We start from the raw sequence: 16,296 nt of genomic DNA, 5'->3' as shown, positions 1-16,296 counted from the left end.
TCCCTTGGCCCGGCAAGAAACAGCAGTGAAGGTTTTGCGTGAGATGCAGGAGGCGGACCTCACTGTGCCATCAGACAGCCCGTCATGGTGCCGAAGAAGGTTGGGGAGTTGCAGTTCTGGCCCTCAAAGACTCCTACCCCCTTCCCCATATCGACGAGTCCCTGGACTTGGTTGCTGGCTTATCCTGGTTCAGCTATTGGCAGGTAGAGCTCGCCGAGGGCTATGGCAGTTCAGAGTAATGTCATTTGGACTGTGTAATGTACCTGCTACGTTTGAACGGCTGATGGGGATGGCACTGAACGGGATTCCACCGCAGCGCATCCTGGTGTATCTAGATGATCTGCTGGTACATGGGCCATCTTTTGAATAGGCTCTGTACTCCCTGCACATGGTGCTACAATGGCAGACAAGTGACGCTTCACGCAGCAGGAAGTCAGCTTCCTGGGTGATGAGGGCATCCGCACAGAGCCAGATAAGATTAGCGCTGCCCAGGGCTGGCCCGTCCCAGCTGATCAACGGCAGCTGCGTGGGTTCTTGGGGCTTGTCCACGTTCTACCGCTGCTTTGTAGCCCCCTTCGCCACCAATGCTGTATGGCGCTACAAAAAATCAGGTGTCAACCACCACTTTTTTTCTTTTTTGAAAGATCATTACTTGCATGTAAAAATTATATTTTTTCCAGTGTTCAGAGTGAGCAAAGTTCAGAGTGAACAAAGTAGTCTCATCGTTTTATTGTGTTTTCGGGACCATAACAGCTTTACCTTACGAATACAATAAGAAGTTAATGTACAAACTGATCATTATGGAAACGTGTACAGGCACTAAACAGTAAATCAAGACCTTGAAGGAAATGGTTTACTGAAGCTGTTTTACCAGATATGATTTGCCACAGTTCACAATTTTGTACTTTATCATGGCATCTGTAGGAGTTCAGAAGCATGCGTTTTGAATTTAAGTTAAAATACTGTACAATTGAAGGGCAATTAATTTCTTGTATACTCCCTTTTAATATAAAATACATTTTCACTCTTTTTTATGCAAAGATGGAAATGGAAATGCACGCTTCTCAGATTCTCTTGCCTGGTGCCGAATGTACTCTTTCATTTTCAACCATCAGGTGGCAGTATAATGCAGGTTTGTTCTACATCTATTTTGGAAATGAAGACTTTTCTAATCAAAACATTTCCTAACTTGGGTTGGGTATAATCCATGGGTTGGGGTATTTTCTCCAGTTTGTCCTGATTGCGCTTTGGGTTTTAATGTCTTCACTCTCCCATCAGTAGCTTGCTATGCTCATACAAAATGACTATGCCCACAGTGGCTTTGCTGAGGAATAACGTGATATTCCGCTAGTTAAACAGGATCTTGACTGCTCAAATCTCGTGAGACTCTGGTTTATAAGAGTTTTTACAGCTATTTTTATCATGAGAAAGCGACTGACCCTGCCCTTAAAGTCCTGCTGACCAAAGGATGTTCTTTTGCTGTTTCACGATGTATTCACGTGACAATGTCACACAGTCATGAATGTAGAGTCGATTTTCATGTGCATGTAAACCCAGCCACTGTTGTGTATAACCACCAAGGAACTGTGTGGGCAAAACCAGAACATGAGTAAATGACAAAGATGTATCACCATGATGTGGGACTAAAAATATTATAACAAACAGGTTATTTTGAAACATGTATAGCAACAATATGATGGGACAGAGCAAAGGAAAAAGCGTTTCTATTTAGCCTCTTTAAAAAGCTACTTGGGCTGTTCCTCAATGGCATGGTTTACTGCCAGTGTTGTATATGGTCACACTCATGGTATAAATATACACAATAGCATACATATAATTATGGTGCTGTTTGTGCAGGTAAGTCAATCATACAAAAAGTAGCCACTTCCCTTGTGGAAAATAATAATCGTGGCTGTTATATTATTGTAAACCAGGGTGCGGTGCCTTTCAGGCTGAGTTAATGATATTCCAATCCAGGTGGTGTCAGTCCCACAGGAAATGTGTTTAATCTGGCGGAAGCAGGGACTGCGCTGGCTCTCTCCGTATCTGTGCGAGAAGGAAAACTGTTTTTAGAGCTTCTATCTGGTCAGGGACATTCCTTCCTGAGCTTCTTTTATCTGGGAAAAGGACTCTCCGGGAGGCAGAGATTTCACAGTTTATGTTACTATTCCTCTATGGAGAAAAGTGTAGCTCTGCAAAGCACTTTTATGTTTTAATCCTCCTCTTTTTGAAAATCTGCATCCTTCATTTCTAGTTGATACCAGGCAGTTGGTCTGTAACTTGAATATTTTTTTATTTTTCAAAGCAGTTGAACCAGAAAATGTACCAGTTGACACTTTTTACCCTCTGGATATTCCTTAACACAATACTAGATGTGCAAGAAGCTAATGCAAATTAAGGTGATAAAACATTTTAAATGGTATTCATGGCCTTTAGGACATAATAGAGCACGCCTCCTACACGGCCCGGGATACATTGAACACACTGTTAAGACCGCATTGTTAGTTCACAGCACAATGCTCATCTTATCAAGCACAACATTGTACACTTTAATGTAACCTTATCGACCCTGAGGCTAAAAAAGCAAGCTACTATCAGGATAAATCTGGACTTCGTTATAACTTGTAATTCATTGTGCATTTAGAACTGGCTTTGGAAAGCGAAGTAGACAGGCAGAAGAAAGGAGACCTGAAGAGTCCAGGATAAGTCTCATGCGACTCAGAGCAGATACCACAGGAGGAAAGGAAGCCATACTGAAAATCAAAAAAGGGAGATCTGAGGCCTGGAGCTTTGCCCTATAGAAGGTAGTGACACAAGCCCTATGATGAGAGGGTCCAGACAGTTGTGGAAGTGGTTGGGGGAGTTGGTTGCAGAAGAACAGCAAATTCTGGTGAAGACACAGAATGATGTTGATGTAGATTACCCAGTAGGCCCAGATCTTCACCGGGTACCACTGTACACCAGCCCCTCCATATGCACATCAGGGGGCAACTGCAGGGTAAACAGTTGAATAAAAACAGCACTTGCAGGTTAAACATTATTACGGTAAGGGGAGTAGGTGTTTTATTATTGTGTTAAACCGACCATTTGGGAAATTGAGGTTGATTGGATTGTGATTGACTGTACAGTTCATTGAGTGGATGAAACGGAATCCTTGTTTTACTGCATTCCAAATCCCTTTTGTGGTTAATCAGTGGGTTAGCTGTTGTAAATCACAAGCATTACTGGACCTGTCTTATTAATTTACATCTTGTGCAGCTTTTACAGCTGGTGATTTTAGAGCTTGTGAACTTTTGCCAATAAGGTTTCTCAGAGAATGAACCTCCCACTGGCCTGCCTACTTACCTAACCACACACTTGTGGGCCAACATGCAGAACCTGATATATTGAGATCGTTCAAAAGCTGAAAGCTAATACCGGCAGCCAGGAGAGCAGTCTGTAATATAATATATTGTGCCCTGGAGATCAAGCCGTAAAACAGTAGCTGCTGCCAGACAAGTTTTGTATTTATTTACTTTTTTTTTTTTTTTAATAATAATAATAATAATAATAATAATAATAATAATAATATTGCGTGCATAGTAAGTCTGTCATGGAAATATATCTTCCAAGATGAATTCTCTTCATGAGCTGAATAATCTCAATGGTGCACAGAGGCCGCTGTAACTTGGCAACCAAGCTATTTTAAGAATACTTAGGCTAATTGGGAGTTTGATTTGGGCTGTCTCTCCTCCTGTTTAGAAAATTCTACTTTAGAGTCTAGTGACCAGCAGTGTTCTCTCTGCTATTTGTGCCTGAACATACAAACATACTGTATATACAACATTTAAGACATAGAATTAGTGAAGGGTCCTTACACAGTAAAGCATAATGCATGTCAGCATTCTAGAACTGTGATACAATGAGGGAGCACTGTACTCTTCTCTACCCACATCAAACAGACCATAATCCTGAAGTATTATCAACATGGCAAATTTTTATCAGTGTAATGACTATATAGGAAGGTGTAAGTGTATATAATATAATTTGAATATAAAGTGACATGTTTTTATTATGGGAAAATCAATGAGGTGGATGTAATTTAGGGCCTTCCACAGCAGCATCACATAAATGAGTATCTACTAGGAATGTTTTTAAAGCTTTTCAAAGCATTCTGTTGAATACAAAACCTGGCGAGTGCAGGACGTGAATGCCAAGCAGGCCTCACTGGCATGGCAACCGCAACAGTTGTCTAATGAAAGAACCCCTATTGTTTTACAAAGCTGGCCTAAATTCAAGCAGCGGGAAGTCAAAGTGCAGGCCTTTATTGTAAGCTGGAAATGTCAATAAACCGTGCCAAGACAGAGGCAAATCTATTCCTAGGGCTTACATTAGCAAGCAGTCCTGTTGCGTGCCTGTGGAAGGAAGAGTAAGCATTTTTTATTCGTACCATACAGACCAAATATCCAAACCTTGAAACTTAAGCTATTGTGATATCTGAAAATTAAAAACAATGGTGTTAAACTTTACTAAACATTATAAATGTTTAGTAAACTGGGCACATGGAACAGCAATTTTACGAAAGCATATATAATGTGTGTGTGTATATATATATATAAGTAGCTTTTGAGTTAAGGTGGGAGAAAGCAGTAACTATAGAATTATGGGTAATCGGGATTTATGCAAACATCAGAATTACAAGAGTCAATCAAATCGCCAAAAGGCTTCTACATTTACAGCGTTTTAAAAGTCAAAGCACAGTATCTGCAGACATGTTTTGCCCTGTTTGGGGCTCATCAGTGCAGCGTAGCTGTACTTGGACTAGTGAAAAGCTCAGGAGAGTAAGTAAATACAAGTAGCTTTATTATGTCTGCGCGGTCACACAGACGTAATTAAGGTTCGAACGAAGGTTCTGTTTAAAGTCGATTTTACAACCAGCTCAAAAGGGGGGGGGGGGGGGGTAAAACCCCACCAATGTGCATTACATTTTGTATGTGTGGTCGGATTGGCAGGCTCTACAAACCCTGTGAACGGGGTAGCATTTGGTTGAATACTTTTTGAGTTACAGAGTGGCGAAAAAACAGCAGTTTTTCTTTTTTTTTTTTTTAGAAATGATTAAGACATTTTTTTATACACCTGTATCTCAAAAAGTATAGCAAAGGAACCACGCTTGGCAAACACATAGCCCCGGGAGTGTAGATGTGCAAAGGGGTATTAATATTTTTTTTTGGGGGGGGGGGGGGGGGGGTCCTAGTTTTACAGAAATTGAACCCCAAAGATAACGGTCTGACGTCATTGCTGGGCAGAGTGTCTTGCGACTGTTCCACTGCACTTAATAGTAAGACATGGAATATATAGTTCAGCACACACGGGTCACATCTGTGTTTCTGTCTGGATTAAAACTGGTAATCCGTGATAATGTTTGTGCCTTCAACACTGGGGAAACTAATAAGTACTAAACAGAAAGTTCTGATTAGAGGAGAAATCTCAAAATGGAGCGAGGTACCCAGTGGAGTACCACAAGGATCAGTATTAGGTCCTCTGCTATTCCTAATCTACATTAATGACTTAGATTCTGTTATAGTAAGCAAACTCGTTAAATTTGCAGATGACACAAAAATAGGAGTGGCGGCAAACACTGTTACAGCAGCAAAGGTCATTCAAAATGATCTAGACAGCATTCAGAACTGGGCAGACACATGACAAATTACATTTAATAGAGAAAAGTGTAAGGTACTGCATGCAGGCAATAAAAATGTGCATTATAAATATCATATGGGATTATACTTAAATTGAAGAAGGAATCTATGAAAAAGACCTAAGAGTTTATGTTGACTCATATGTCATGTGATGTCAAGTGTGACAGGAAACATACACATAAGGGTGCACAGTTAAGGTTGTGTGGCTACCTTAACTTGCAATTTGCTAACCTTTTGGACTTTTGCAACCAAACCTTAACGTTACTTTAACAAAGTTTTTGCCATTGAATATATATATCTATATATCTATATATAGATATATAGCATTACTTAAGCCTATGGCCAATTGAAATTACTTTGACTACAAATCAGATTATAAATAGCTGGGTTGGTTGTTTTTATCGGTTTTATACTGCACTTCTATGACATCCTGTCCCAGGCGTTTGGCACACGTTTGAGATCTACAGAGAAGTAAAGCTAAACCTCCATTCCACTCCTGTCTTTTCCTGTTACAGGACCTCATTTCCTCTGGCACTCTCGCACATTTTCTTTGGACTATTTTCATGAACAAATATGAGCTCTACCAACCTAACTGCACCTGGCCAATAGTTTCTGATCATTATTACATTAAGAATGGGTCCCCAGGTAAACAATATGCATTACAGATCTCTTGGAGCAATTCATGTGTGTAAACTTTAAAACAGTAAAGCGTTCAACAATACAAGCTGGTGTAGCACCCCGAGAGGGAGGAGAGACTGCGTATGGCTTGTTCCAGCTTGTATTTAGTGAACTTAATATTATATCTTTTTTATAATCTGCTGCAATTAGAAGAAAAAATGAGCCTTCCGATTCAGTATTGTGATGTCATTTCTGTGCAATACAGGCCATGCCATACAACTAATACATCACATAGATTTCAGTGCTCACTCACTTTATATGTATTTTAAGATACTTGCACAGTTAAGATACTTACAAAGTAATTAATCTATTCAGCATGGTATTCCCTTTGTAATTGTGAGAGATGAAACCAAGTCTTGTGTTCTCCAGTGCCTTTCTTTTTAAAGTGCAAAAAAAAGTTCACATGAACAGTGGCTAAAACTTCCCACGACCCTGCATACAACTAACTCAGTGGCACCTGTTTTTTTAAATTTAGTTGTAGCCAATGATTTTTACCCCATTTTTCTCCCCAATTTAGAATTGCCAATTGTGTTATTATTAATCCCGTTTCACCGCTGCAACCCCCCGGCGACTCGGGAAACGGCGGCCGACACACACGTCCTCCAAAACGTGTCCCTGCCCAGTCATCTTTTTTCGCACTGCAGATACACAGCGAATACAAAGCAAAGCCATCAGACCTTTAGTACCGGAGGACAACACAAATATGAATGGCTCCACTGCAGTCCCGCAGGCGCCCTATAAGCCACAGGGGTCGCTGGTGCGCGGTGAACTGTGGAATGCCCTGCTGACCTAAGCCCTCCCCTACCCGGGCAGCACTCGGCCCCTGGGAACTCCCGGGCACGGTCAGCAATGACATAGCCTGGATTCGAACCTGCGATCTCCAGGGCCGCGATAGGATGCATCCTGCACTCCATGCGGAGCACCTTTACTGGATGCGCCACTCGGGAGCCCCGGCACCTGTTTTAAATGAGAGTTCGGCAGATCTTTCAAAATAAAACCATCTTAAAACATTTTTCTAATGGATATAGTATGTTGCACAGTTATTTGATATGTATTTAAAAATGCCACTTTCCCTTGAGAGAACGCATGTTACCCATGCTCAGTTAAATAACTAGACAGGCTCAGATCAATGGAACAGACACGTTTCATATCCTTTTGGACCAACTGGCCTGTGTCCCATAACCCATTGGTAAAGGTTCACTCAGGTCTGCCTGTCTTTCACCCATTCTTCATTTTAAAGACTGTAATGATGCTCATGTTGCAAAAGGTGGAAAAAAAACACAAAATTCCTTAAATATCAATACTTACTGTGTACTAAACACTGATGGAGAAAGAAAATAATAGTGTGGTTGGTATTATATTAAAAAGGTGTGTGCGTTGAAAGAAATAAAGCATTCACTCTGGAAAAGCTTAACCCCTCTTAAATGTTTATACCAACACTGCAAAGAAGACAACTGCAATCACATGCTGTATTCCATTTTTTAATAAATTGTAACAAAGAGCTTGCACAGGTAATTGCATAGGATACACAGACAGGCAACAGGGAGCTCGGGGAAACTCAGTTTTAAAGAATAAAGATACCTTTCAGTATGAATACAGGTTTGTTGCAGCGGTCCTTTTCTAACATGAAACACGTGTGGGTTGGCTCTGCAGAAAGTAACCGATGTTAAAGAAAGAGAAAGCCTCTATGTCTCAGAAGTAAATGCCTGTATGTGTTTACAGTTTTTAAAAAAAATAATACTGCAACAGACGTGGATTTTTTCACAACCGAAGAAATGTTTTTAAATGTCATTCTTTCACAACTGGGCATTGACTAAACTTTTTTTTTTTTTTTTTTAAAGCAGTTTTTCTGGGGAAATCCTTCTAAAAAGGAATGTTTAATAGAAAACATCACGTGAGCCATTTTGAACAATGGGTTAAGACAAGCGTGTTCTTTCATTTTTAAAATGTTTCCTGCTGTATTAAAGTGCTGTGGTGCAGTGAAAACTGTTAAAGAGACAACACCCAGGCCAATATAGTATCCCATTGAGAAAGCTGTATACATGTGTATCTATGTGGGCATACATTATATTTCAGGATGTTGCAATGTAGAAAGTACTACAGTAGAGGACTATACAATGGTCGACTTTAACCTCATTTATTAAAAACCTTATGCTCATGTGATGTTTATCTTTTCATTTTAGAAATAATTTCCCTTCAGATTTTTTTTTTTTTTATTACTAAACCTACTAAAAAGAAGCAGAACAAAACCTAGGTGAAATAAGACATTTTGAAATCTGGGGAACAGTGTCTATGTGAGCATCAACAATCTTAAGACATTTCAAGTTTGGAAGTAACAAGCTTTGATGTTCTGTGAAGCTGTAAAAGCCCTATCCAACTACCCTAAACATTTCAAACTAAAGGGATTTAGTGTCATTTTTAGTGTCTCTTTTCAGATCCGTAGACTTGCTGTCTGACTTGATTTTGTTTCCCTTTTGTTCTGTCCAAATTAAAAGAAATAATAAAACGTTAGGTTAAGTAACTGTTGTAAAAATGCACCCGACTTAAGTAGAACTGGTTGAAACTAAAACAAAAAAGGTTCATATTAGGGGGAAATCAACCGTAATGCTAATATTTCTAATCAATTTTTCAGTTTCAAAAAACAGCAATCACTAAATTGATATTAAAAGAAAAAAATAAGCTGTATATGCCTTTTGCACAGTGAAAGCAAGAAAGGAGTCAAAATGCCCTCCTTTTAAATTAACATCAAAGCTTGTTAAGAGAGGAGGAGGAGAGAACAGAATCAATACAGAAACAGGAGACAGATGTTATTTTTCAGGGCAATAGTATTAGTCTGGAGGGGGGCTTCCTTTTTATTTCACAAATTAAGACTTAATTACCCCCCCCCCCCCCCCTTTTTTTAATTTTTTGTTTGGAAATGCACATTTGCGTCAATCCCAAAGTGATTTGAATTTACAAACCCAACACCATGTTTCTCACTTTGGCCGATGTCTTGAAGCGTTTATGCATGAAGAGGAGGATCTTACATCACTTCTAAAGCTTTTTGTTTTGTTTTTTCTTTATCTCCTCCCAGGTTAAAACACCCTCTTTATAAATTGTTGAGCTCCAGTAGAGTCTGGTCCAGAGTCTGGTGCATGCCCAGGTTCTCCTCCTTGGCATGGGCCAGTTTCTCTATTGGCGGGAAACAAAAAAAAAAGAAGGTGTATACAAGGTGAGACTTTAATAGGCATTTGTCTCAGACGTGGACTTCAGGTCCATAACATGGGAATTTAACTTGGAAACACCAAGCGTGGTTAGGTTGACATTACTATAAAACACATAAACAGGTTTGTGTCTCAGATTTGAATAAGATTTTCAGATTTTAACAATAGCAGAAGAGAACTTAGTGGCACCCCAGGTCCTCGCCACACCTGTTCATGCTGCTCTACAGCTAGCTAACAGGGTGGCAGGAGGCCCAAGTCTATTTGAGAGGTGTGCTTAATCTTGAAAAACGTTACAAAGGCAGACATACTGGTGGGGTCTATTTAATTGATCCAATAAGGCAAAGGTTAAGAAAAATCAAACATTTAACCTTGCACGTGACTCAATCAGCACGTTTGCATGCATTTTAAATTAGATTAGTATTCTGCATATTCAGTAAGCTTATGTAGAACACAAAATCCATATAATATGAATATTTCATTCATATTGAAAATATGAGAATGTCGCATTTGCTCCGTGGTTTAGGCCAGTATTAAGTGATATAGCACAGAATACAATTTTTCTTTTTTTTTTTTTTCTTTTAAAACAGAATCTCATTTTGGAATCTATCTTGCATTCATTCAAATCCAACAACAGAATGCCGGCCCAATTGCAAAGTTTCAAATTACGACGTGCTGCTAAGCAGACGCAGAGCTCAAGCTGAGGAACGTTATTTTCCGAATTCAGCTGTTATAAAACAGGCTTACACATACATTATACTTGTTTATGTTCTACACAGTTAAAACTCTATGGAGGTTTGGAGAGTTTCTGTGATTATTTCGGGGGTGGGGGCTTGTGGGTTACTTGGCTTTCCTCATTCTTGAAATAACTACAGTACTCTATGATCCTCTGTGTACGCTGAACCCTAAGTCGCAATGCAGCACACTAGCGGAATTCTTTAAAAAAATAAATAAATAAATAAAAAAAATGGTACACAACTGTTTTGGACTTCCGCCCTTGCACGCTAATTACCATTGCTAAAGTTGCATGCAAGCAGGGGAATTCTAGGGGAATGGCATATTCCACATCACGTAAACGCAATACATAGATTCCACACAGTGATATATATGTGTTATACTAAGTGTTTGTAAACGTCCTGATTGAGTGTATATGAAAAGCACCAGGAAAGAGGTTTCAAACGATTTAAACAATGATCCCTGACGGTTTAGATCAATTGAGCAGACCACATCAGTGAAACATTACACTAGTGACCACATAATGTGTGGTGTGGATAACTATAGTGTTGTACGTCCCCATGTGTTGCTACACCTGTTTAAACAATGTACCTGGAATTTCTCTTTTCATTGTTAACATTGTGACAGCCTTTTACACTTATAACTAAACTTTTTCAAACTGTTTTCAAAACGGCCACTCTAGTGCACCAGGGTTTAAAATCACTGCAGGAAGAGCGATTGAAAAAAACCATAAGTGCTCTGTCTTTTCTGTTCATACCACATCATAGATCGTTATTGCTGTGTTACCTGTTTGACAATGTGGGCAATAATTCTATCAGTGCACTAGAGCGGCCATTTTGAAAAAAGCTTTGAAACAGATTTTAAAGTCATAAGTGTAAAAAGTTGTGAGGATGTTAACAATGAAAAGAAAAATTACAGATACGTTAAACAGTTGTAGCAACACGCGAGGACGTGCAACGCTATATTTTTTCAGAACCCCGCTACTTACTCTAATAGTCAAGTACACTTGTACTTTTTTTCTTTTTTTTAAGAATGCTTTTTTAGATGTTTGCTTGACTGCACTATAAAGAAGTACTTTTAAACTAAGGTTTACAATAGACACCTTTTCCTAATAAAAGACCCATACTAAAAGCATTTCATACATCTGACTTTTTTTAAATTTAAAACTAGCATCTACTGACATAGCTTTAACATGTGCTGCTTTTAGCAGTGTTTGCTTTTAAGTGCTGATAACTACATGGAAACACAGTAAGCTTTGAAGTTACCCTTCTATGGACAAATACATATACCTAAATCAGTCGTTTAATAGTAATATTAATGATGAGGGTCTGTGTAGGACACGCACAATCAATGTGTTGATATTAATGTTATTTGTCATTCATTTAAATACTTTTTTGTTAGATATGGTTGTTTGTTTCGTATTAATTTTCTGTTTTAAATGCAGGAGATCTTGACATGCAGTGCTTAGAAATAAGCAGTAAAATTGTTAATGCTTCTCAGGGGGAGATTAAATGAGGCTGCAACTTATGTAAGACCTATATTAGGTTAATTACCACAAAATAGCTCATATAGCTTGTAAACACTAGGAATGAATATTATATATATATATATATATATATATATATATATATATATATATATATATATATATATATATATATATATATGCAATCACATGCAGAAAGGATAGGGTCAATTCTATGAATGAGTTTGGTAAATATATCATATGATGCAAATGGGCATAACTGCTTGGCTTTTAATCATATGCTGTATTCATTTCCAACACAGTTTAGTGAACATATTTAACAGTCAACATCAGCGAAACCTATCGGCGCAATGTTATTTTTTTTTTTTTTTTTATTGTATCACTGTGCCGTTTGGTTTTGCTTTACCTGCTTTCTAAGACAATACAAAGAACAGAGCAACAAGATGTTTGACATTCCTTAATGGTTTTGAAGTAATTTAACATTCGTTATTCTGACAGAAACGTTGAACCCTTTGTCCCTTTTAAATGGATTTTTAATGAAGTTGTACTCTGCTGGTAATGACAGGGTCTCTACTCCAGCATGAGGCTTGCGGTTCTGGTGCGGCACATACACCATGTTTGAAGGGAAAACAAGTTTTTTTCAGCTTTGCTTGTCACAGGTTTGTACTGTAAGTCACCAACCTAACAGAAGAATCTTATTACTTAATAATGTTATAGTAAGTACTGACTCCCCATGTTAACTATCTTGTATAAATGTCACTGTTATGTTAGTGTGCGAGTGCTACTTAGCAGAAGTATTAGACTGAATTTATTGTTTGAGAAAGGAAACATGTACTTTAGTATTGGCCTTGTAAAAAAAAAAAAAAAAACACCACATCACCACAGGAGCAAGAGAGGGCTAGAGAAATAGGTGTACCCTCTCATAGCACAAATATCAGGAAGTTACGCAAAACATAGGTGTTGAATTACTTATCACTGTGGCACCAGAACTGTCAATTTCAAGGCCCCATGACAACACACAATAAAACACAAACTGGTCAACCTTCTAATGTACGTAAGAAAAAGGGTTCAAAAGTTTCATCCCTGTAGCAAGTACATTCTTATTTTTTTGTAGTTCAGAGACTAGATGTTGAATGTTGCTACATGGGTAGGGCCTTCAGAGACTCAGCTGTTAAGGTCGTTTAGCACGACCCGCAGCTCGTTACTGAGAACGCGGGTTTTCTCAACCTCCTTGTGGAAACGATCTGCAGCGGCAGCAGCATCAGTGACAGCCAATGAGAAGAGACAGAAAGAGAGAGGGTGCGGTTAGTGCAAACAGAGATCATAGGACATCGACAAAGACATCTATCAAGGTTATTGGGAGGAAGAAAGAAAATGAATGTAAATAAGAAATGGTTACATGGAGCGCAGGCAATGGGATTATGCTGTGCCGCTCATCAGAGATTTGCTCTTTTTTAAAAAAAAAAAAAAAAAGACAGAAAACACCCATTACTGTCCATTATTATTATTAAAAGTATTTACATACACTATGAAGCCATTTTGTTATCTTCACTTCAATACAATGGTTGCAATAATGATTTAAGCAACTACACTGAAACCTACTCTGGGATCAACTGCTATCCATTTGCTATATGACATTACCACAAGGTAGGCATCTGCTACCAATAAGTAGTATAGTTCAGCCTGCATCACAGAACAGTATGATCAGCATTGGGTAAGAAAGTTAGAAGGAAGGGTAAAGAATGATCACATGAGGGAAGAGTGTGTCACCTCACACAGCAGGTAGACTTACCACAGCTTCCTGTAGATAGAGAACTTAACCTAAGCAAATCACTGGCATAAAAGTGTACATTGTTTATGTAAGAATGAATGGCAGGCTACACATCTGACCACAGCAGAAAACAGTGCTGCTCTTCTAATTCACACGTCACTGTGCTTTGGAGCAAGCCATTCCAACAACAAATAACGGTTCTGTGCTTTACCAGCAATGTTGAAACACACTCTTTTTTGCAAGTTTTATAATAATAATAAATAATAATAATAATAATTTGTATATTACAGTAGTGTGGCACTATTGGTATATTTCCACATTACTAACAGATACAGTAATTAAACATCTATTAATGCACTTTCTTTTTGATTAGATTATTTACAAGCCCATCACATAAAACACACAGTATATATATATATATACACACAGACGTGCTCAAATTTGTTGGTACCCTTACAGCTCATTGAAATAATGCTTCATTCCTCCTGAAAAGTGATGAAATTAAAAGTTATTTTATCATGTATACTTGCATGCCTTTGGTATGTCATAGAATAAAGCAAAGAAACTGTGAAAAAGAGATGAATTATTGCTTATTCTACAAAGATATTCTAAAATGGCCTGGACACATTTGTTGGTACCCCTTAGAAAAGATAATAAATAACTGGATTATAGTGATATTTCAAACTAATTAGTTTCTTTAATTAGTATCACACATGTCTCCAATCTTGTAATCAGTCATTCAGCCTATTTAAATGGAGAAAAGTAGTCACTGTGCTGTTTGGTATCATTGTGTGCACCACACTGAACATGGACCAGAGAAAGCAAAGGAGAGAGTTGTCTGAGGAGATCAGAAAGAAAATAATAGACAAGCATGGTAAAGGTAAAGGCTACAAGACCATCTCCAAGCAGCTTGATGTTCCTGTGACAACAGTTGCAAATATTATTAAGAAGTTTAAGGTCCATGGAACTGTAGCCAACCTCCCTGGGCGCGGCCGCAAGAGGAAAATCGACCCCAGACTGAACAGAAGGATAGTGCGAATGGTAGAAAAAGAACCAAGGATAACTGCCAAAGAGATACAAGCTGAACTCCAAGGTGAAGGTACGTCAGTTTCTGATCGCACCATCCCTTGCTTTTTGAGCGAAAGTGGGCTCCATGGAAGAAGATCCAGGAGGACTCCACTTTTGAAAGAAAAACATAAAAAAGCCAGACTGGAATTTGCTAAAATGCATATTGACAAGCCACAATCCTTCTGGGAGAATGTCCTTTGGACAGATGAGTCAAAACTGGAGCTTTTTGGCAAGTCACATCAGCTCTATGTTCACAGACGAAAAAATGAAGCTTTCAAAGAAAAGAACACCATACCTACAGTGAAACATGGAGGAGGCTTGGTTATGTTTTGGGGCTGCTTTGCTGCGCCTGGCACAGGGTGCCTTGAATCTGTGCAGGGCACAATGAAATCAAGACTATCAATGCATTCTGGAGCGAAACGTACTGCCCAGTGACAGGATAATGACCCAAAACACACAGCTAAAAGCACCCAAGAATGGATAAGAACAAAACAATGGACTATTCTGAAGTGGCCTTCTATGAGTCCTGATCTGAATCCTATCGAACATCTATGGAAAGAGCTGAAACTTGCAGTCTGGAGAAGGCACCCATCAAACCTGAGACAGCTGGAGCAGTTTGCTCAGGAAGAGTGGGCCAAACTACCTGTTAACAGGTGCAGAAGTCTCACTGAGAGCTACAGAAAACATTTGATTGTAGTGATTGCCTCTAAAGGTTGTGCAACAAAATATTAGGTTAGCGGTCCCATCATTTTTATTATTATTATTTATTTCTTAGCCGACGCCCTTATCCAGGGCGACTTACAATTGTTACAAGATATCACATTATACATTATTTCACATATCACATTATTTTTTACATATAATTATCCATTTATACAGTTGGGTTTTTACTGGAGCAATCTAGGTAAAGTACCTTGCTCAAGGGTACAGCAGCAGTGTCCCTCACTGGGGATTGAACCCACGACCCTCCGGTCAAGAGTCCAGAGCCCTAACCACTACTCCACACTGCTGCCCTAATTTTTGAATAAAAAATCAAAAGCAAAGTCTGATTTCTATTAAATATGGAATAAACAATGGTGGATGCCAATTACTTTTGTCAGTTTCAAGTTATTTCAGAGAAAATTGTGCATTCTTCGTTTTTTGTGGAGGGGTACCAACAAATTTGAGCACGTCTGTATATATATTATATATATATATATATATATATATATATATATATATATATATATATATATATATATATATATATATAAAAAACAAAAGTTAAAAGGAGACTACAATGTATTCATGTAGCCCATATGAGAATGTGATAGGGACAGTGCTCGAAGTAGCGACCTTTTTTCTCTGCTGGAAATTTTTATACTAATCCTGCAGTAGAACTGTGCTTTACTGAAGGCATCAAAGGGGTGCACTGTACTTAGCATAAATTAACTAACTAAAAAACCAACACCAATACTACTACTAATAATACTACTAATAATTCAGACCTGCACAGCCAAGTCAGGTGGTAAAAATTGAAAGGCGCTAAAAAATTGTAGCAAGCAGACAGCAGAAAACACTCACATTTGATTACAAAGCCAACTAAGATACCATCAGAAGTTGAAAGCAGCAGCAGCAGCACAAATAAAGAGGAGAACAAATCCACTTATGAAAAGGGAAGCGCCCTCAACATCTGAGTCT

At 38.5% G+C, this 16,296-nt stretch overlaps 1 protein-coding gene across 8 annotated transcripts in view; it reads right to left on the bottom strand.

Moving 5' to 3' along the window:
• Positions 1-8,089: 8,089 nt before the first annotated feature.
• LOC117973166 (tropomyosin alpha-1 chain-like) overlaps positions 8,090-16,296 on the bottom strand; it is a 48,945-nt gene continuing 40,738 nt past the window's right edge. For 4 of the 8 annotated variants that reach the window (XM_058991394.1, XM_058991385.1, XM_058991434.1 and 1 more), the window contains one exon: positions 8,090-9,527. In XM_058991394.1, the coding sequence (XP_058847377.1) occupies positions 9,445-9,527 (83 nt within the window). In that variant the 3' untranslated portion in view covers positions 8,090-9,444. Of the gene's footprint in view, positions 9,528-12,130; positions 13,022-16,296 lie in introns of those variants that run through there. The other 4 variants (XM_058991406.1, XM_058991401.1, XM_058991449.1 and 1 more) reach the window with 1 other exon arrangement.

This window comes from Acipenser ruthenus, chromosome 2 (assembly GCF_902713425.1).
Source record: "Acipenser ruthenus chromosome 2, fAciRut3.2 maternal haplotype, whole genome shotgun sequence".
In the NCBI taxonomy this organism is placed as follows: domain Eukaryota; kingdom Metazoa; phylum Chordata; class Actinopteri; order Acipenseriformes; family Acipenseridae; genus Acipenser; species Acipenser ruthenus.
This window is presented reverse-complemented; position numbering and strand designations above follow the sequence as displayed.